The sequence below is a fragment of the Lepisma saccharinum genome, chromosome 24, assembly GCF_977018435.1.
Source record: "Lepisma saccharinum chromosome 24, izLepSacc3.1, whole genome shotgun sequence".
In the NCBI taxonomy this organism is placed as follows: domain Eukaryota; kingdom Metazoa; phylum Arthropoda; class Insecta; order Zygentoma; family Lepismatidae; genus Lepisma; species Lepisma saccharinum.
The window spans coordinates 48,945,443-48,968,730 of NC_139252.1; the positions used below are offsets into that span (position 1 = coordinate 48,945,443).

Genomic DNA, 23,288 nt, shown 5'->3' on the forward strand with positions numbered 1-23,288 from the left:
AATTTTGATTGCGAAATTGTAAAAAAATCCTGGCATGGTGGGAAAAAATGGATGTCATTTCCATGATCAGCATTCAAAATACTTACAGAGAGATAATAATTTAACTTACAAAACTAATTTCATTCCACACTGTTGTAAATACAATGAAAATTATGCATTTTATATATTTCAAGGTTTCTGGAAAGTATCAGCTGGTGTCAATGATTAAATTCCAATCAATATTTTCTGATACTGATACCACTTGTATCAACTCAGCCAATGATCATCCTAGTTGTTTTTGTTTTTTTTTTAAATATATGTATATAACTATATTATTGTGAAATTATAAAGTAGAGATTGCTCTGTAAGTGAGAAACTCTGTCATCATTCCGCAAATTACAGCCAGAGAACAAATTAGGAATTTTGGAATTTGTCCTTTATTCTGTTTTACTGGTGATTCCTTCATTCAAATTTTGTTTTCAGTCTATCTTGGAAAATTGATTACGAACAGTCTGAAGATCAAGTGTATAAAAAATGAACTAGAGTTATCAACTGCATTTCTCTCAACATTTTGGTACGAAAAAAGGAAAATATCTTAGTTCTATCTTCTATTAAATAACATATTCCTTCAAATCAGGATTCTGATATGTATTTGTGCTGTAGTCAGTGTTTACATCATCTGCGTACCTTCTGTCATTATTTTAATATACATATTCTTTAACCTACTAGTACAAAAATCATTTTATATAAAAATGAAAGCTATCTAGGCGTGAGCAAGGATCTCCTTACAAACATACAAAGGCTCTACATCTGTTGCAAAAAGATCTTTAACATGAGACTAGGTTGTGAACCCGATACAATACACTTGACCCGTATAATACTTGGATGCAACTTTTGCATTAGCTAAGCTCTTGCAATACATTACAATTATAGTTAGTAAAACTAAAAGGCAGTGTTCACATTACATCATTCTGGTCTCATCAGGTATTGGGTATGGGGTGCTGTCAAAAAGTTTTGGGAAACACTGTGCCAATGAAATTAGTTGCCTGCTGGACTTTAATACTCTTAGAAGTGTACCAGGTGTTTTTGTGTAAATAGTGTCATGTCAGTATTCTGTCTCTGTAAAATTAATCTAAGGTACCCAGTGTACATGCTTCTGTGAAATTGATTGAAGGTGTTAACATAAAAATTTACAGGGACAAAGCATTTGAATTCGTTTAACCATTAATTTAGAGAAGAATATGTCATGTTTTAAAAAAAGCTACTGCACGATCTCCATAAAACCTGTGTCAGTTCTTCACCCTACCTACTCACCACACCTGGCACTGTAAAACATTAACAGATTTGAGTGCTTGATAAGACTTTGGAAATACATTTCAATATGTGATTCAAAAAGTCGTATGGCTTTAGAAGGTTACTGCAACAAATTAAAGATCAAACCTTTTTTAACTATTCCTGGAATTCTTTGACTGCACCTCATAGTACACAAATTTGTGCAATAGCATCCAGTACAGTAATGCATGCACCTTCATTTGTGCTATGCAGTGTTGTACTATAGTGTGTATTGTCTGTATGAATTGCAAGCCACTTGGCATGTACACTTCCTGAATCTATACAATGCACAGACAACCAAAGCTATCTTTTGTCTTTTCAATGAAATCAATAATGTTCAATAAACTGAACACACATTTTCTCGTAGTCTGACTACAAATGCATGTCATTTCAAAACTAACAAGTTTAGCCAACTGCAAACCTAGAAAATTCAGAACAAAGGCATTTCCCAAATTTCAATCAATTTATATACTTGTAATGTGTGTCCAAAAGATTCCTAAAAACAAATATTTATCATATTTTTCATGTCCAAATTTTTCACTTCTACATCAATCCTGAATGTACATTTTATGCAGGATAAGCTCTGGTATATGTGAAACATGCTTTATGTTGGCAATCAAACCTAACATTATATTACTAGAATGCAAAGATCAATTTGAGCATAAAAAGACTAAGAAAGAACAGTTTACATTCAGTAAGACTGGCATCACCAAAACTTAACATTAAGAGTTGAAAACAACTAAAACATTACTAAAATTAAATGTAGACCTAGCTTGGCCAACTTAACATTAGTTTTCAGTCTACCTAGTTTCATTTCCAACTTATCTATATTTTCTTGCCCTTGAAACTTAAGTTTCCTTTTGCTTTCACTTTTCAGAGCCACAAACAACTGTCCTGTTATTAAATTAAATGTAGACCTTAAGTTGTGCATCTTTCCATGAGTTCTTAACAACCACAATCCTTAACATCCACAAACAAGAATAAAGAAACATTAATTTTTGTTTTAAAAGTTGAAATAATTTTTTCTCTTTCTTAACAGATAGCACGTATATTTAAAAAACTACCACCTAGTAAACATTTTGTGTGTTCGCACATTGTGAAAATTCAATGCCCCTAAAGATCAGCTTCCGACTTTCATTTGATGCACTCACTCATTCAACATAAGATAACATTAAGCTACCATGGCGTCAATCAGCAGATAGGCACAATTTCTTTCTACCAAATTAAAATGCTTCGGGAATGGTTGCTGGTGCACAAATCTAGAAATAGTATATATTCTCATGGTTATAAAGAAAATAAGAAAAATAGTCAAGAATGCCATTTTATACAGAAACATAAGATATACACAAACAGGTAAGGTATTCTAAGTTACAAAACTGTTTGATTTGAAAGCTGGATAAAGTGGGTACCATTTCATGGCACTGTGCATAACTACAATGCTATCTGGGGACAACTGTTAAAAATGCTAGTTATTAAAGGCAGCAGGCTCTTTGTAGTCAGACACAAAGCAAATCAAAATGCAAAACGGGACACTGAAGAAATACAATATGACTAGCTATGAAAGAATATGGCCAATACAGTTTCACAATCCAGGTATCCTAGGAAGTATGCAAAATACAGAATGTTCATATTTTGGCACCCTCAAATTTAATTCAAAATGATTTATTTTCTTACATTCTATCACATGGGTGCATCTGGGATAATTTTACAGTATGTAAGGATTTTTCTAACATTCTAACTCTCAGAATTACTGATTTTTTTACATATTGGCAGTGTTCTCATAGTAATTATGACTGTTTTGTAACTGTCTGATGAAAAAACTTTGCCTGCATGATAATGGCAAATCTGTAATTTCTAGTTTGCACACCAGCTACAAAGTAGCACATCTTATTCAAATGCTGAACAATCCTTCTATAAACACCATTTCCACAAAGCATACCATAATAGATTCACATACATTCCCCCATAATGCCACAAACACACAAGTAAATATCTTTAGATATCAGTCTTTTTAAATATTAAAAACTGCAAAAATAACAACACATTATCTCTCATTACAAATTATAATCCTGAAAATAATATCTTGTTTATGACTTATGGAAGTTATAAGATAAAAGTCCCAGGAACATAAGTAGAACCATAATACACACTGAAACAAATTACCCTTTTTCCCAAAAAGACCATAATACAGAAGTATTATCTTTTTACATAACTTTTGTAACACAATTGGCATACAAAGTGTATTTTCTTGTAATATAGTACACTGACGTGCAAATGTATGCATAAGCATACTCTCTCATCAATTCACTTCATAAGCAATGTCTACTCTACTGTAATGCAACAATTTCAATAAAAAATAACTTTTAAAAAGCTCGTAAAAAGAATAACATTTTTCAATAAATATATATTTTCTTCTCCATCTTCAAAAATTCTCAATGTGATCAACAGACACTAGAATCACGCATGCTAGCGCCCACACTAACACGAAGTATAACCATGCATTCCTGTAAAATGGAGACGTGAAATTGTTTTTCACTCCCATTCCAATCACCTGGAGTGTATGTTTCCGAGCACAGTACACAAGCGCTGCTGGAATGACATATTGAATCCCCGTTCCAGCATACGATCCCGTTATCCCCACTAGAAACTCCAAGTTCTTCGTGATAAATGCAACACCAACTGGAGGAACGACGGCAAGTATAGGAAACACCATCCGTCTCAAGCACCACCTGTAATGTCGACCCTCGGTCAAAAACAGCGACTTCAGATTGTTCCGTAAAGTGATCGCTATGATTGGGAAGTTTGTACTCAACGTAAACACCGGAAACAGAGCTAAAAAGTACTGAATTATCAAAACGAACACTCCGTCCTTAGTCGAGCTGCATGCATTCGGCTGGAAGTCTAGCGTGTAAAGATCGTCCAAATGTTCAAAGGCAAATATGCCGGTAAATGCCAGGAGGAGATAGAAGACTGCTATCATGCCGTAGTCAAGAGCGAAAAACTGGAAGAGTTTGGATTTGTCTGATATCGGCGTCACGAGCGCAGGCAGCGAATGATGGCACATGAATGAGTACACACACACTCCAAACAAGTTTGGGATTCCCGCAAAGTTAGCTGGACTTGGATGACCCCTAGGTCCATCCGAGATAATTTTTTTCACTGCGTATATGATCATAATGCTGAATGCTGAAAGATATGAAAGGATATTACACCAACATATACACTTGAAAGCTACAAAACGACACGATTTCCATATTTGACAAGATAAAAACATAAGTAATCAGCTGAATCATTAAAGTTAATTTACCAATGTCATAGTTATGGCCAATAGACAAATCAACTAGGAAAATATTTACTTTTACTTACTGCCTACATGATTACTTTTGGGCACTTTTTTAAAATTTTCTGACTGTGCCAGCTACTAGCTCCAAAATGAAATTAATGAAGAATTTGATGTTCTTACAGGATAAGTTTCATATATTTCAGGGATATTAAATAGATTTATGGTGACAATTTTCCCCTTTACTATAAGTAAATTTGTTTAAGCCCAATCTCTAGCAAATATGACACTTCTTTCCTGTTATTTTACATACAAATTTGGATTAAGGTAACATGGTACGACCAAAATGCTATCCTTCATTTAAGATCTAAATTGCATAGATTTGATTGCAAGTGAACACTTATCTCTCAATAGTAATAATTTTTAAAATGTTAAACAACTGTAAAACAAATATGCTATAGAATGTTTAGTTTCTGGTAGTTAGTCTGAGCTCTGAGGTATTTTTCCCTCATGACAGAATCAACTTGTATATAAATGATATACAGTGTGTTCTGTTCAGATCTCCCTAATTTCAATTAATTACTGTGAACGAAGTACGATGAATTGTGAAAAAACTAACACCAAATGAAAGGCCAGATCTTCAAGTTTTGTTTTCATGACTTAAAGTTGTCAGTTTGCTCACTATGCAGCACCACGGTCACATAAATAAAAAATGGCAACTGTTCAACAACGCACGCAGGCAGTGGTGTGGTATGCTGAGACAAAATCTATGATTGCAACGAAATTTCAGACGATTGTACAGAGGAGTTGCACCTGATGGTAAATCAATTAGGCTGTGGTTTAGTAAGTTTCTAACAACCGGCAGTGTCCTAAAACAACATGGTGGAGCTCGCCATCGTGTGTCAGAGGAAAAGATGGAAGAAATTTGAGCGGGGTTTCAGAGAAGCCGAGTAAATCCATCCGCCAGGCATCTAGGCAATTCAATTGCCTCCAACAACAATGCATCGAGTTCTGCACATGCAGCTTCGGTTACGTCAAAGATCGTGTGTTTGCGACTCCAGTGAATAACATCCCAGAGTTACAAACCCGCATACATGATACGATTGCAACATTAACAGGGGACATGAAGTTGAATACAGACCGGATATTGTTCGTGCTACCAATGGGGCACATATGGAGGTGTATTAGTGTGCGGAAAATAAAATATACGTGTTTCTCTTCAATTCTCTGAAATTTCATTGCTCTATCATTCATACTTTCTTTTCTACGATTAATTGAAATTAGGGAGATTTGAATGGAACACCAGCTCTATATATATATATACAGGAAGTTGCAAAAGTAGATATATAGTTGTTACTTGTACATTGCTTTATGTTCTTTTGCTCTATTGATTGATATAAAATCATTAGTTAGTGTTTCTAATAGTTGTTCATTTCTCTAGTAACTTGTAGGAAGATTTCCCTGTCATCATAGCTGGTAAACTGATAGTTTTTACTTGCACATTCCATAACTGTATACTTTTGCCACACCCTGTATATTAAAAAAACAGCAATATGTTTATAATAATAAAAACTCACCTAACCATCTCATCACTGTAGTAAGCATTTGCAGATACTTGGTCTTCTGGACATTAAAAAATACAAAAGGACCTAATGTCGTTACAAAAAGGCCCTGAAAACAAAAAAGAAAGCGTGAATTACTGAAAGGACAAGAATAATGGAAGAGATATTGCCAGAAATATCTTACATTGATTTCTCATGTCAATTTCATAGTAAATCACGGTTATTGCTGAAGATTTGAAAACAACCATTACATGGTGCATAAAATGCACATAAAATAACACTGGATTCTTTCATGGTAGATCATACATGTCATAAGGGAAAGAGTGTCCTTGATACAATGTGATTGACAAGGCAAGAGGCAATACACAGTGCAAAGTTGTTTGTCAGCAGAGGTTGAGTTATTTTCTTGTAGTTTACGGTTATTACAAGCATAAGAAAACAGTTTTTCTTTGTGACGTTTCAGGAGAACACACACTCCTTTCATCAGACATTTATTTTCATTTTGACTAAAGATACAGTTATAACAATGGTTAGTAATTTTTAAACAAAAAGAATCCGTTATATAATGGACGTTGTCAATGTTACATTGTTGTAATATAGCAACTTAACTGTGAAAAAAAAGCAGTCTGTTGTATTTTTATTTGAGATTTTTTTAAATTATGAATCCCAAATATCATCAGGTAATTCAAATTCATCATTGTTTTCACACAGTCTCTTGATGTTTTCTGTTACATTAAATTTCAAAGATGGTGGCTTACTCCATTTGTGAAAAAGAAAACTCCATACTGGATCTATGTTACCATTTTCATTATTTAATTTATTCCAGTGTTCTTCTGCAATGAACGAAGCTTCCCAGACATTCAACTCTGTGTTTCCCGTTAATCTTTTTAAAACCCTTCTCTTTTTAATCAAATGCTTCTCTTCGATGATATGAGTTGACAAACCTGTTCTTGGGTTTAGATTTATAATGTCCAAATCATGTTCGTGCCATCTTATTGCCATTTTCCTTGCTGTTTGTCCCACATAATCTTTTGAACATGAACAACTTATATTATATATTCCTGTGGTTTCCGCATCTGGTAGAGAGTTTCTCATTTTGAATTCATTAAATGTACATTCCAAACTTCTTGGTGATTTAAAAACAATTTTGAAATCAAAACTTCTGAAAATTTTTGCAATTTTATGTGAGAATCCCTTGTGGAATGGAATGCACACAAATTTCTTTTCAACAGATTTTTCATCTTTGTCTGTATTTCTCTTTTCCTTTAGTTTTCTTGCTACTTGTTGAGGTTGAGTTGTTGGAATTTCAGTTCCTAAAATGGAAATTAACTAATGCCTATACAATATTCAAGAAATAAAATAATACAATTATTACACCATTAAGCTTAGTTTCCATGATATGAAAAACTAAATATGCTGAGAGGCTACAAGACAGGTTGAAACAACATAGGGATGATGTACAACTTAAGAGAGATAAATGCGATATTTAAACACACGAGAGAAACAGGACATGACATAGAGTGGGATGAGGCTAAGCAGATAGGAAGGGAGAAGAGGATGCTAGTGAGAAAATGGAAGGAAGCCAAGGAAATAGAGAAGAAAGGTGAAGAAGAGACAATGAACTGGAATGGGGGACTGAAGTTAAACAAAGAATGGAAGAAGGTGTTAGAAAGAGTGGAAAGGACAAGAGAGAAAGAGGAGAGAAGAAGGAAGAATGAAGGAAAAAGGGCGTGAGATAGAGTCTCCAACCACATTCTATGGAAGTAAATATGTTTAGCCTTTTAGGTGAAAGTACAGTTGACAAGGGAAAGCCACCTGTTAGAATGTTCCAGAACAACTTTCTAATAGTCTGGAGGGGAGTAATGTTTGTGTATATATATTTGTCCTGTTTTTGTATCTTGTTACATCTGTACTTGGTGCAGAGTCTGAAGAAGACCTTGCTAGAAGGTTGAAATGTTACGTTTAGTTTATGTTTTTAATAAAATAAATTACTGCTTGATCAGCATAATGAAAGCAGTTATGCAAAATACAAAAGCACTAACCAATAACATAATCAGACGATAAAATTACAGGTGATTATGGGCAAGTCAAGATAGGTGGGTTTTACAGGAGAACAGGTGAAATGATGTTTATTTCATTAATGTCGTTTTAACCATTTACATTAAGTAGAATGAGCGGGTTAAGGATGATGGGCAGACAGGAACAAAAATGGTATTTGTTAAAGATATTACAACAGCATTCATCTGTACTGGCTGAGGCAAAACCGTGGTGACCCTAATGCCAAGTATGTGAAGACGAAACACTAAGGAAATGACCCAGTGCTGATGCAAATAATGAAACATGCTCTTTTAAAATGTACATAAAAAATCATCAGGTATGAAAACTGGACAATCAAGTTTGTATTTTTAAAATATATCCATTTAAATCCTTGACCACATTACACACATGAAATGCAGAGAAACACAATGTAAAAATGTACTTTTGTGAATGATACCTTTTTGTTCATTTGTTATCATATACAAATAAATTTACATTAACATACAAAAAAAAATCTTTTCAGCACTAGCATGCATGCAATATACGTACCAAGAAAATGCGGTAAGCATCTAAACGAGTGATCTGTGTCCCTTCCCAACAAAGAACATCATCTGGCAGGGTTGAATTACAGGAACTATTTTCAGGCAAGTATGTACTGAAATACACAAGAGCAGATTCTAGAAAACCAGCAATTCCTATTATGATTTCTTACCAGCTATTTCTGTTCTCATTTCATAAACATTGCCATGCAATCAAGGGACAGTTAAAATTGAAGCGACGTAGTGTTGTTATACTTAGCTTTTGTGCACAAGTGAATTTTCTGCTATGACTGCATAGTATATTAGACACATTCAGGAAGAAAAGTGGAGGTCTTTCTGTCCTATATACACAACTGAATTTGAGTTACATTCATTGTTTTTTAACGAACATGATGAAAACGAAGAAAACTTATTTGGTGCATATTTTATATTGGTTTTTAATCTTAACGTTATATTTAAGAGTGAATTGAAAAAGGATGCAGCAATATTTGTGATAAGCCTATCTCCTGGTACGGTCTCTATCGTCCAGAGATAATAGATGAAGCTGGAGGCTCAAACCAAACACATTATCTGCACCTCTAGCCAGTAACCATATCTCAGGGAGACAAGAGACTAAATGGTGGAGGCAACGATCCCGGTACCTTTCGCTTTGCTCAACCAACATTGGACATGTTCAGTAAAGAATAATTCTCTGTTAGCAACAATAGTGATAATTACCCATTGTCTAATGTTTTTAAATACAGTAAAACCTCGTTAATGCAGACTAATTTGGGGGATAAGTTGACCGATTTAACGAAAGTCCGGATTAACTGAAATAACCTAAAAGAACAGTAGAAAGTGCATTAAAACTCAGTTTATAGCAACAAAACACGTTTATTATGGTGTATTTAAAGGGCATAGGGCTAAATACACTATACAGTACAGTAAAATGGTATGCAATACTGTACATACAATGCAGTACGCTATATGACTAATGCAATTGTTGACTTCTAGCCACATTTAAAACCTTGCATTCTGCGCCTGTCCGGATTAAGCAAAGTCCGGCTTATTGGGGTCAGGATAACGAGGTTTTACTGTATACTTATTCTAACACTACATTTTAAGAGAATGCATCTTTTCAGATGAACAAATTTATTTTTCTAGTGGTAGGGATTGAACCTACGGTAGACCTGTGATTGTACTACAAACTCAGCGCACTAGCCAACTGCTCCAAGGTAACCACCAGAATTCTATGCTGATTCTTGCTCCATTTACGCTAATAATTCCATTCTCTAAAGAGGGGGGGGGAGGGGGCCTATTTGCTTGAATTCAGCAACACAACAAATCGAGCAAAAATAAATAAAACAACTGAATGCATACCAACGATGTACTTATCTCAAACCTACAACATTATTTCATCTACGTTTCTGTCTACTACCCTTTTAAGTGTAGACTCGTCTTCTTAAGCTAGCCTCCTATTCGCATGTTATGTTAAGTCCTTTTTGTGTATTCTGAGCTACAGATCTACAAGTTTGGAGAAGTTGATACAATTTCTAAAGGGGTTTAGCTTCCTACTTTTTTTCTTTTTCTGTTGTTTCAACTCCACATAGTGTTTGTAATTGAGTTCTCTGCCATGTTTGGATATTCATGACGGTGACGCTGAATGATAATTATGCGAAATTTATGAAGACACACACGTGAAGGAACATTCATGCCCAGACAGGGATTCGAAGTTGCAACGATTGGTGGCGAGATTGTGAGTTAACCATTCAGCTTGGCCATCAAAATAGGAGCAGTAGTTAACGTTATAATGGAATCATTCCAACTACTTATGCTTATTACTGGAATAAGCACAAATAATATGGTAAATATACCACATAGAGTTGACTGCGAAAAGAAAGAGATAAATTGTGGCAATTCCTTATCCTGTTTCAATAATTCCATAACAAGGCAAATTTCTACCAGAGTGTACTATGCATGCTTATACTTACCAGGTAACATCCCCAAGAGATTTCGCAACTGCTGCACAGTATATGGAGAGGTCGCCATACAAATACACAGCAATGCAAATGAAAAACAAGGTACGACCACCTGCAATACAAAGAATACTACATCAACCCCACTGCACAAAATGGGACAAGACTGGCTAGACACCGAAAAATCATGCTCTTTGGACAAATTGACCCATTCTCAGTTTTTCCTTAGATACTAATATTTGAATTTCAAAACATCAAACATCACAAGCAAGAAGAATTTCATTAACTGTAAATAATATTTTTTTTTACATAAACTACAAAATTACAATCACAGTTTCTTACCTCTACTGAAAAATAAGGTCGCCATCTGTCCCTGCAAAAATAAAAAATAAAGAATTATTTCCCTAACAGACAGGTATTGTCATCATTTACACTGTACAATTCTTAAAAAGTACAACGGTTTATGGTGAAAATACAGTTACGATACTGCATCCTATTTATGCACTTGGCACATACATTATTTTTATACAATATTTCAACTGCATCTTAATGGTCATAAATGGTGATTAAACCAGGAACTATTACCATTAAAAATTAGGAGAACAGTGAAATAAAGTTTTAACTAATACTGGTAAAGTACTGGCAAGATGTCGGTGGAAAGAGCAGATAGTGGAGTGTGTTAGGAAAAGAAAACAAGATTGGAACACCGTGGAAAGAGAGGAGTGGTGGAAGACCAGGAAAAATGGAGAGGGTTCATTTCTATGCCGACCCAGCCAGAGACAGGAAACTGCAAAGGATGATGACTGGTAAAGTACAGAGCATTCCCTGACATTTGCTACAAGACTCGGCGGCAAGCGGCCCGGCGTCAGCGCTTGTATTTCCCAGTGAACGGGGTCCGCGACAGTCGCTAGAGTCTGCTATTAAAATTACAGTTTTCAAATTGGGTACTAACCTTGACTACAGAAGGTGTTGAAAATGATGTCCCTCTGCTGCAACACATTTCTGGCATTTCCGAAGGAAATTGGCATTTACACGTGCAAGTTCGTCTACTGTAATTCTCCCGATTTCTCGTACAATACTCTCTTTTAACTCACGGAGGGTGTGCGGATTGTCCTTGTATTCCTTATTTTTAGATATTTTTTTTATTTTTAGATTTAAGAATTTTAGCAGCTCTAAATGCTGTGGTTTTTGAAACATCCGTTTCTTGTGAGAGGCGGCAGATAGATTTCCGAGGAGACTGTTCTAACCTTTGTCCTATCTCATCGAGTTTTTCCTCAGTAAGTACACGTGGGTTATTCTTTCCACTTTTATTGAGAACTGACCCTGTTACTCTAAACTTTTTACGAGTTTTAATATAGTGGTCCTATGTGGAACGGGAACACCAGGAAATTTCGTTGCAAAACATCTTCGCACTTCTCCACAATTCCTCTTTCTGAAGTAACACTCGACAAGATAAATCCCTTGTTGTAATGTAAACTTTTGTGGTGCCATATTAAGTCACAATCTTCAACACACGGACACGACACAACACAACTTCCGAGGGAGGATTATACTGGTGTCAGTCTGCAACGTCAACAGAAAGTGAAAGAGAACGAAGGCAGGGAGAGCGAAAAAAAAAAACAGACTCTACGGTGCGACTGTCGTGGACCCGTTCACCGGGAAAGACAAGCACTGATGCCGGGCCGCTTGCTGCCGAGTCTCGTAGCGAATGTCGGGGAATGCTCTGTAGATATAAAGTTTACTGATAGCCATTTGTCCTTCAGAAAAGAAACTGTTTATCAACAATTTATTAAAGGAAACCAAGGTGCATGAATTAAACATTTATGCACATTAAAGAAAAGTGAAATGGCAGAATTATACACACGCTAATTTACTGGTTAATTATAAGCAGTTTTAGTGATACACAAATATGCTTATAATGATTGATACCGATTGAGTACCAATGAATAGACTGCCTCTCCATTGTTTTTAGCAACAATTGTAAAATTTCTGAAAATCTCACTGTTACACTTCATTGTATGAAGTAGCAATTTCACAATAAGGAATTTGAAAAATGAAAGTAATTTATTCCTTATGAATATTGAAATTTTAAAGTTCTTTTCATGAAATAGATTATCTAAAAATATTGCTCAAAAATAAAATTACGAAATTGTCAAAATAAATTACTTACCAATTCAATTTTCTCTTGAATAACATAGTAACGATGAGGCTGTCTTGGGAACTTCTCCAGAACATCTGATTGAAAAAAGATTCAATACAAAATTACAATCACCCTCTCACACTTTATGCTAACATACAAAAATTATGTCTCGGCCTATTGTTACAGTGTGTATTTATATATACATATATAGCTCATATCAGAAACCATCACAATACAAATTCATAGCTTATCAATTCGTGTATGTGTTGTAATTTCACAACAAACATTACATAATAATGTGCAATAACAAAAGAAGTGGGTGTATTTCATTATCTCAAAATGTTAGGTTATATTTGTTTTTTGGGGGAGGGTTGAATCATTGTTACATGCAGGCAACTTTGTATAATTCTTATGTGCATAATAAATAACAGTTATTACAGGTTATAAACTGTTACTGTGAACTGTAATAACTGTTCTCATAAAATTTAAACTGCAACAGTTTATGAAGTGTAGCTTTTGTCCACTCTATACTGATGAGATGCTCAAATGTTCATTCAGTTTAGCTTAAGAAACTGCAAAAATACATTGGAACTTTATGGACATAATGTATCTATATAAAAATACTGGGCAATAATTACATTGGCAAGGGCAGTGTTAGGAACTAAATTCTGAAATACCTGCAGAGAACAAAGGTGTATCCTCTAACTCATTGTCTTCCTCTTGAGATTCAGCCGATCTCATGTCGCACACCTGCAGAGCCTGCAATGGCAAACATTCTGATAAACAGCCATGGTCACATTGCACCTGTTCAAACAGAAAACCACTGAATACATGCACTGAAAATTCCCAATCTTACTGTAAGAGATACAACATTATGCCATAAACTACTTCTAGTGATCAGTTAAAATAAATTATCACAGAGAACCAGTAGCGTATGAAGGATTTCGTCAAGGGGGGGGTTATTTCTAAAACTTTCTCCAAATTCACATTACCTTTGATTTATTATACTTTAATTAAATAATAATAATCACAATTAATTAATAATACTTATAATTAATTAATTAGCTGAATTACTACTAATAATACTACTAATACCACTACTACTATTATGTAGTAGAGATCTACATAAATATACCATTTATGAAAACAATAGAAAGAAATTACTTTCTAATCATTCAATTTTTATCAAATCCTGGGAGCATTTTTTTGTTTTTGTTTTTGTCTGGTCAACGAGGTGAGACATTTTAAGGGTGAAGAAAATCCATAAAACAAGAAAATATATTAAAATAAATTGAAATAATTAAAGTATGGAACTCATCCAAGAAGCTGCGGTGGTCTGGTCGGTAGAGCATCTGACAATCACGCGGGAGATCCGGATTCGATTCCCGAAATTGGTTCGATTTTTTCCGGCTTCTTCCCCGCATAAATGTCCCCGATAATTCACATCTGGATTGTCTCACTGTTCTTACCAACAAAACATTTTCCAATAGTTAAGCTTATTGTCGTTTGAATAATTGTCTAGTCAACAAGGTGAAACATTTTAAAGAGAGACATTCAAACGTGCTGCGGGAAATAATACAATGGGAAGGCAGACTGGTGACTGTATTCTTGTCCGCCTAGCCTTTGTCTATACAACGAACCAAGAACTTTCTTTAGTTAAAAAAAAAAAAAAATACATGTTCGTTGAACACTGGCGTACGTAGAGGCATGGCCGATGGTTAGAGGCACATACTTTTGGTAAATAAAAAAGCAAAATTTCAGTATAAAAACAGAGTCAATTTCGGGTTCAAAAGCTGTAAATGAAATGAAATTTCGCTGTTAAAGCGGTATATAAAATTACATTTTGGTTTTAAAAATGTGAATATAATCGCACTATTACACAAAATAAACATATCCCTTCTAATAGCACATTAAATCATTACCAGAATATTAAGTTTATTATGGCCGCGGTGGCTCAGTCGGTAACGCGTCTGACTACCATGCTAAAGGTCCCGGGTACGATCCCCGGCCGGTTCAAATCCGGGAACTTTTCTAACGATGGAAGCGGCCCCGGCGCCCACCCAGCGTTGAATAACATGGGTACCTGGGGGAAACCCTGGGGGGTAAAGGCGGTCAGGGGCGTGATGCTGATCACATCACCCCCACTCACGACCGGATCAAGAAAGTGTGGGGCGTTACCCCCACACCCCCTATATGCCTTAATGGCGTGGTGCTAAGCACAGGGGAGCACTTTACCTTTTTTTTTAACCTTTACCTGTATAGAGGAGTCAATTTTTGCTTTTCAAATATTTACAGCAAAATTAATCAATTTTCCTTGAATTGCATAACACACAGGATGCTTCAGACTTCAGAAAGTGTAGCGTCGGTATATAAACGGTAAATTTCGTGTTTAAGAGTCTATTTCGCATTTTGCAGTTCATTTCGCATCATTTTGAGACAAAACAGGGTAGGAAAATGCACCTCACACCTTTCAGAAACCTTAAAAATTAACATTGCAATGTGTTATTTCAATTTCGTTTTCTTTTTGTCAAAAACGAAATATGCATGCCTCTACCGATGATGCTACAGCCCCTACCAAAATTTTGAGAAAGTCAGAATTTTCAAATAAAAATCCGTTAAGAACTTTAAAAAATCAAAATGTGTAAATACGAAACCTCTTTTTTAAGTGAGTCCCGATTAACATTTTTGTCTTTGAATACAATTTTAATAGACTGAAAAGCTACAAAAATACGAAATATTTTATTATGCATCCTGCCCTCCAAAATGAAGCCATGTGTTATCCACATTTACTATTCCGGCCCCTCCCCCCCAAAAAAAAACTGCGTACGCCAGAGTATTGAACATTGTTGCAACTCAAATACAAAACATTTTATTTCTCTTTTAAAGCATAGTTACCCTCATATTTCACTTTCAAGAACTTGTGCTTATTTTCAAGGCATCACTCTGAAAGACGCGTGCGCTTGGAATGCTGTGCTTTTCTCCATGCTACATGGAAATAATAATTCAAATTATTATTATTATTATTAGTGTAGTAGTAGTAGTAGTAGATGTAGTAATAGTAATAGTATTGTCCCAGATCTTTGACTGTGGTAAATTCGCCATTTAAATTTTTTTCAACAGCATTTTTCATTATATTTCACAAGCTCAAGGGGGGGGGGGGTTTAAACCCCGTAACCCCCCCCCCCTTGCGTACGCCACTGCAGAGAACAGTTACCGTATTTGCCGGCATAAGATTGGTTGGACGAGGAATTAACTGTCTCTAAGTATTTAATATATAATTTTACTTTAAGGTGAAAACGCTTTATTTTTTAGCACCTCCTTTCTTGTACACATTCTTGAGTAAAAAGCTTTATCACCGAATATTATAATTAATTTACAGTATTTCAAATATAAAGTGCCGGACCCCATGGCGGAGTGGTTAGCACGATGCCAAAGGTCCCAGCTTCGAATCCTGGCCTGGGCATGGATGTTTGTGAATGTCCATTCATCAATTTCATCCCCATCTTCGCAAATTAGCCACAAGTGACACAAAAAGTGAGGTAAAATAAAGCAAATCAAATATGAAGTAATATGCAGGTCTAATTAATACATTATCTTCTTCATCACACACAGCAAGGAAGCAAGAAAGAAATAGTCTAACTCAGAACAGAGAAAATTTCCAGAAATCAAGATTATAAAAAACTGAGTATCTGCATATAAGACACACCCTGTTTTTCAGACCTATTTTTAAAGGAAAAAAGTGTGTTTTATATGCCGGCAAAGAAGGTACTTAGAGTCATTGTTTTATCCACTTTTATCCCAGCTTATTCAAAGGAGCCTTGTAACATACTGACTACAATTAAATAGGGTTTCCATATTTCTCCTTTACCAATACAGAATAGACACTGAACAGGAATGTCAAAACGTGCTATTTTTTACATATTCTAATACATTACATTAAAATAATATATAATAGTAACTTCCACAGAATATAAAAGGAAACTAGAATTTGATTGATTGATTTGTCGTTTTAAGTCCACTTTATACACAGGAAGGCTAATCAGGACTGGATCTGCAGTTTTAAAGTGGAATCAAAACCACTGTGCCGTGTGTCTCCACTGGGTATCGAACCTGGGACCCCTTGATTACAAGGCAACAACGTTACCACTACGCCATCTGGGAGGCCCTCAAACTGTAGATTACAATGTAACAACAGGATGTGTGGCAACTCTACATTGGAAGGAAAAATAACATGTAAATAAGAGGGAGCAATTATTGTTTACGCAAACATTCAAGAATATTTAAAAGAAATTTCTGCCTCTCTACCATCCATCCCCAGTTTTCGCTACTTTTCCCCCAGCAGTATGCTAAATCTTATCTACAAAGGGAAATGTAATGGCATGGGTATCATCAGGAATTTCAAAGGTGACAAAATAGTCTGCCTTTAAAATTTAGAGAAAACAAAAACAGCAGAAATTCCTTACCCTTTTGAGCTGCTGCAACCTTTTCCACTGAACTATTGCATTTGCTGAAGCCATGGCCTCGATCACAAATGTGACAGTCATGAAACTGGAAAAGAAAGTACACTCTGTTCATTTCCTGGAAGTTAGAGCATTTCACCTACAGAACCCTAAGGGGTACAAAACTATTCTCTGCTTCAAATTGAAAAAATTCATATCAGAAATCTCATCTTTAAATAACAGCAACAACAATGATGATGATCCTTGAGGCTCTGCTGGGCTTTTTGACCGATGCCAGCAGAGCAGTTTTCGAATTTTCCTCTCCCTTCAAAAACCGCTATGATATTCCAATATCTCAAAAATATCATCTGCTTAGAATTCCTTCTAGAGCATTCAAGTGAATCTTCGTGTAGTTTGCTTCCAACTTAACATGCATTTTCAACTCGGAAGTCACAGGATTGAGAAATTATTTCAATTTTTGCCACACTTTCATCTAATAAGGAGTCTCTTACAGCAAGTTTCACTGTACAAAAGAAACTGACATATCCAGAAGAAACAATCTTTTTTGTAACAATGGATCACAAAATTACATAATCAGATTCCTTGACTTTTTAAGGTTTTGCAGATACTTTTAAACAACCTTGCATGTTAATCAAAAACAAATATACTGTTGGAAATAAATAGTGGAGAAAGAATATTTTTACATGAAATATTCCCACAAAAAAATACAGCGGGAAGGTAAGTGAAATGAATTTTCAGTTTATAAGGCTAGAGTCTAGTTTACGTCCTTCTTCCCCGTTTACAAAACCGTGCTAGCAAACAGCTGGCGCTTCGGCATCTCGTAGTAAGTAAATTTTTCTTTTTACACTTTCTGTCACTAACCATTCACGAGAACAAGGTATGCCTACGAGGTTAGGTTAGGCCTGTTAGGTTAGGTTCCATTAGCACTCATTTCACCCCTAAATATGTGCTTCATCATCGAAAAATGTCCTCAGTACGTTCAATCACTAATATCCGGACAGCATCGGTTTTTCTCGATTTTCTCCTCCAGGAAATTTTTCCTCGCCTTGGGATTTAGTTTGTTGAATTCCTTATACAATAACCTTTCCAACGATATATGACAAGTATTCCTTATGAAAAGGACGTAAACTAGACTCTTACCGTTTATAATTCTGGCAAGCAAAGAAACCATTCAATTTTCCAGATTTTCTAGATCACTGGAAACATTATGAAATTCACTGATGGGATATTATATCAAGTTCTCCGGAATAAATACGGGATACATATAAAGAGCATTCGAAACACATGTTCTACAAAACCATTATCACCTGAAACAACAACAACTCACCTGATAAAGGCCAAAACACTTATGATGCTCAGTCCGAGTGCCCATCCCGCTCTGGAGAACACAGCTGGGAGAGTCAGAGCTCCTGTGCCAACAATCAAGTTGAACACATACACCAAGCCCGTCTGAAATTAAGTGGTGATCAGTATTTAATAGACATACTCATCAAAAGTGTGAAGTTTGAAACTGGATATGAAATTATTCATACAAATATCTACTCTATATAGTAATAAATTATCATAATGAAATCAATTGTACAATTGTGAAACATGAGGCACTGAATTTTGAATTTGAATTAAAAATTTTGGGTGCATCACTCACCACTTAAAGGTCCACCCAGCTAAATAATGGACTTGAGGAAACCCCAGACTTTCCACCTCCAGTTTAAGGGAAGGAAAGCAGTGTTGCTGCCGATTGCTACATGCATGATTTTTGTCCAGTCGTACACAACACCTCTTCCTGTCAACATGCCCCCTTTGCTTGCATTTCAGGGGGAGGCAGGGAATCGCACACCCATTCACTTGCTGTGCTGTGGCAACCGCCATGCTTGTCCTTTGCAATGCCACCGGGTTTCGAAAATGACTCGAAACGAAAAATTTGGCAATGCAGAATACCTCGAGAATTTCCCCTCAGCACTGCAACTGGACAAAGCAGATTGGTTCAGCGGTTTATGTGACCCTCCCTCGCATTCGACAGAAAAGATAAAAATATAATTTCCAAGTCCATTCTTTGGCTGGAACCATTGTAGGCTATTTTGCACACTAAACAACCTTATCATAACAAAAATTAAACAAGTTTCCGAGGATTAAAATTTTCTTTCTTTGGTTAAAAGCTGAGGCTGTAAAAAGGCACTCAGCACATATAAAGACAAAACACACGACAACCCAAACACAATCCTACAAAGATTATACTGGCCATAGGTCTAGATGCCAGAGCATCGTTAGTCTGCAAAATGCAGTCCAGGGTGTACTATGTGGAGGTGAGGTTGACAATTGGGTGTACTATATGGAAGCACCACCCCTTAACCCCCCCGCCCCACCCAGAGACACTGAAATTGTGCATATCCACCGTTGGATTGTAAACACTACAGACTTTGAAGGTAAGCTTAGTGTTATTTGAAGTATGTTTGCCTAGCCTAACGTTACGTGAAGTGAAATTTTAAAGTTACAGACGTGACCAGGAAATTGTAATGTCAGATTCGTGTTCAGGAGGCCTCATGTAGAAAGTATACAAAATTTCAAACAAATCGGGGAACACTCCCGACATCTTCAATTAAGACAAAAAATCCGTAAGTATGTGAAAAATCATGTTTCTTTTCGTATAAAAAGCATAATGGCACCTTGAACTATGTTCCGCAATACACAATTGGTAAGTACGAACCATGCGAAACACAAACTATTCGATTTTAATGTGTCTCCGATACACTAAACTGTTACCGTAGTTTCTTCTGTAGAAATTAAGAAATCTGTCCGAACAATAGTAAACTAGTACCCCTAACTCAACCTAACCTTCCGTGAATGGTTTGTTGATCAATTTTCACTTAAAAACCTTCTGTGAATAGTTTATGTGGCATTTTTTGGGTACACGCGGTAGTTTTACAAGATGACGTATGTGTGAGCAGGTTTTCTTTTTTTCAATTTAATTTTCTATGTTTGCCTAACCTAACTGACACTAATCTAACATTCCATGAATGGTTTGTGGATCAATTTTCGCTTAAAAACCTTGTGAGAATATTTTGTGCTACATTTTTCGGTTCATAAGTTTGGAAACACTGCATATCAGCTGACGATAGACAACCTGAGTCAAGATTTGCCCGCCATATTGTGTGTAACGAAAGCGAATTAGCAACGAACAATAAATACTTGTAATGTGAAAAATTACGTTTTTGGTAACACTTTACTATACCGGAGACAGATTTCTTCAAATTTACAGGAGAAAGTACTTACGCAAATCATTTTCTGTAGCGTTGTTTATGTTCGGGAATATAGTTCTGATCCATGTAATGCGAATGCATGTGGTTTTCTACGAAAATCTATTTCCGACGTGCTATTGCTGCTGCGGCCATTTGCTTTCTGCACGAGAGCACAATACGCTCTCGTATTGTCCGTATATGCTAAATTAAACAAAAGGAGTGCTAATGGAACCTAACCTAACAGGCCTAACCTAACCTAGTAGGCATACCTCGTCCCCGTGATGGTTCGTGGGGCTATAGCGAATTTTTGGGCTAATGTCAATGGTTTTTGGGGCTACCCGTGGATGGTTTGTTGGAAATAAGGAACAAGAAATAGACATTATTTTCGTTAGAAATTCATTATTTCACCTAAAGAAATGTTCCGCAATGCAGAATAGTACATTAGCAATGTAAATAGTACATTAGCAATGTAAAAAATTGCGAAATAAATCATTGATAGGTGTCTCCGGTATAGTAAAGTAGTACCACGTTTTTTTCAGTGAAAAAAGCATAATCCCAAGTTCAAAAATGTTCCGCTATGAGTAAGAGGCAAGCACAAATGTAAATAATTAGGAAATCAACGAGTGAAATTGTTTTCACTATACCATACTGTTACCATGAAATTACGTACAAAAATTAAATTTGGTCAGGGGTCTCTCCGATGGCGCATGTGCTAGTGTTGTCGCCTTGTAATCAGGGGTCCTGGGTTCGGTATCCACTGGAGGGCCACAGTGGTTCGGATCCCACTTTAAACTGTAGGTCCAGTCCAGATTAGCCTTACTGTGCATAAAGTGGACTTAAAACACCAATCAACATCTGAAATAGATTTGTTCAGCAAGTGACACATTCTTTCTATCTATATTTTTGCATTTGCTTACAAAGTTATTTTTCCAGTTTATAGAATATCCCAGATTATTGCCGCGCGGTGGTTAAACAAAATGCCTTTTATTTTTTAATATTAAAATTTAACATTTAATTTACAGATATAAAAGTACACAATCTATATGATAGAAACTTACCCATGTTGAATACTGGTCCTGATCTACACTTCCAGGCATTCTTCTGTCTACGACGGTTCACGCTATTAACTTGTACAAATTAGACCTTGACCTTTGAAATGAAAGCATCTTTAAATTGCCAATAGCCTGTATATAATATCAGAAAATCAAATTTGTCATGCCTCTCCAACAATTCCTTCAAATACACCTACATTTCTCCATTATTTTAACGAGACAGCTGACTGCTGACAGCTCACACAGAGGCAGCAGCTGTTAGGCTTACCCGGGTTGCGCAGAGCAGAGCGCTGCCTACGTAGCAATTGCTGATATCGTTGATGAGTCATCATGCCAACCGATCAGTTGTCACAAAAAAAAAATCCTCTTTTCAGTCGAGTCCGGATGCAGAAGACTTCTATCGCCGACTGGCGGATTTACGATTTCATTGTGTATATGTGTGTGCATATCACAGATTACTACTTATGAGGGAGGGAACAGGGAAGTCCTGTGTTGGTCCTCCTTATGCATAGGCGCACCCAAGGAGGGTTATAGGATTCCCTTCAGCCTTAATTTTCTTAGGGAAAAATAGGTTAATATAATAAATTATTTATCTTTTCGGCATGAATTTACATTACCGGACCACGGTGATTGTCTATAGACAGCAATTCAGAACCATCTTCCTTTCGCAATTCGTTAATGGTCTTCCTTTACGCACAAGAATCTTGCTGACGTCAGACGAGGAATGCCTACGAGGTTAGGTCCCATTAGCATAAATACAAAGAAAAAAATAATATTTTAGCTTGCCTGTTGATTTCTTCATGTTGGGAAAATGGCGTCTTCCGTGGAGCTATTGTTCTTATGGTAGGGTTACGTTACGTTAAGAAAACATAGTTTATTTAGTTTTTTTTCTCGATTTCCATACTTGATCGCCAATTATTTATTACATGCAGATTCGTGATTAGGAGTTCACAATTAGTGAGTAGGCGAAATTTCATAGAAATTGGAGAGTGGTCCGGTAATGTAAACTCGTTCCATGTTTTCCTGTCCAAAATGGCATTTAAAATGCTATTTCAGCAGCTGAACCACAAACGCATTGTATACACGATTTTTTCCCTGCTGCTTTGTAGGTAGCATTTACTGTTTTTAACCTTGTTTTAAAAGTTGTTCAAGGACAGATGGTAATCGGAGGTCATTTTAATGTAGTATTTGTTCAAAATTCCGGGAGGGGCTGTAGCCCCATCAGCTTCTCCCTGAGTACGCCAGTGAGCTGAACATCCCCCTTATAAAATCCTGGTTGCACTTAAGCAACGGACAAAGACATCTGCTGATTAGCCAAGAGGGGAGCTGCCGCCATGCACGTCCGGAAGGGGGGGCCAAGGAAGCCACGCCCCTCCCCTGGAAAATGAATGTCCAAATGAAATGTGTGTATTTCACACAACTTCATTTCAGTAACAGTAACTTATGTTAATTATTATAAGGACGTTGAAGGAACATGATAATTTCAGACGAAGCAGTGTGTTTTGAGGAGGCATCACAATTATTGGGGAAAATATGCCTCCTTTGACACCACCCCTGGAAAAAATTACCTTGCTTGCCCCTCCCTGGAAAAAAATCGTGCGGACGCCCATGAATGCCGCCTTCCTTGAAATTATCATTTCATTTCTGGCACAGTAAAAACGACTCTGGTAGTCGTAATGGGGACATTTTTCAAAATCAAACAGTTTTAATTTTGAT

The 23,288-nt window shown here is 36.1% G+C and overlaps 1 protein-coding gene across 2 annotated transcripts; it reads right to left on the reverse strand.

Annotated features, from left to right (window-relative positions):
• Positions 1-271: 271 nt before the first annotated feature.
• On the reverse strand, positions 272-21,997 carry LOC145978337 (putative sodium-coupled neutral amino acid transporter 12). 2 transcript variants are annotated; one of them, XM_083110920.1, is made up of 10 exons: positions 21,579-21,997; positions 18,612-18,733; positions 17,288-17,372; positions 13,502-13,583; positions 12,855-12,919; positions 11,027-11,057; positions 10,700-10,799; positions 8,740-8,845; positions 6,169-6,262; positions 272-4,497 (listed from the first exon to the last, which is right to left on the reverse strand). In XM_083110920.1, the coding sequence occupies exons 1-10, from the start codon at positions 21,615-21,617 to the stop codon at positions 3,734-3,736; spliced, it is 1,488 nt and encodes a 495-aa protein (XP_082967046.1). In that variant the 5' UTR covers positions 21,618-21,997; the 3' UTR covers positions 272-3,733. The 2 variants fall into 2 exon arrangements, with proteins under 2 accessions (XP_082967046.1, XP_082967045.1); XM_083110919.1 differs by having other exon boundaries at positions 13,502-13,628.
• Positions 21,998-23,288: the final 1,291 nt, after the last annotated feature.

What these genes read in the sequence shown, in the direction of transcription:
- LOC145978337 (XM_083110919.1), bottom strand. Translation starts at nt 21,617, where the DNA reads ATGCCTGGAAGTGTAGATCAGGACCAGTATTCAACATGG. An exon ending in AGGACCAGTATTCAACATGG is followed by an intron (nt 18,734 to 21,578) that starts GTAAGTTTCTAT and finishes ACTTAATTTCAG; the next exon opens with ACGGGCTTGGTGTATGTGTT. An exon ending in AGTGTTTTGGCCTTTATCAG is followed by an intron (nt 17,373 to 18,611) that starts GTGAGTTGTTGT and finishes TTTCTTTTCCAG; the next exon opens with TTTCATGACTGTCACATTTG.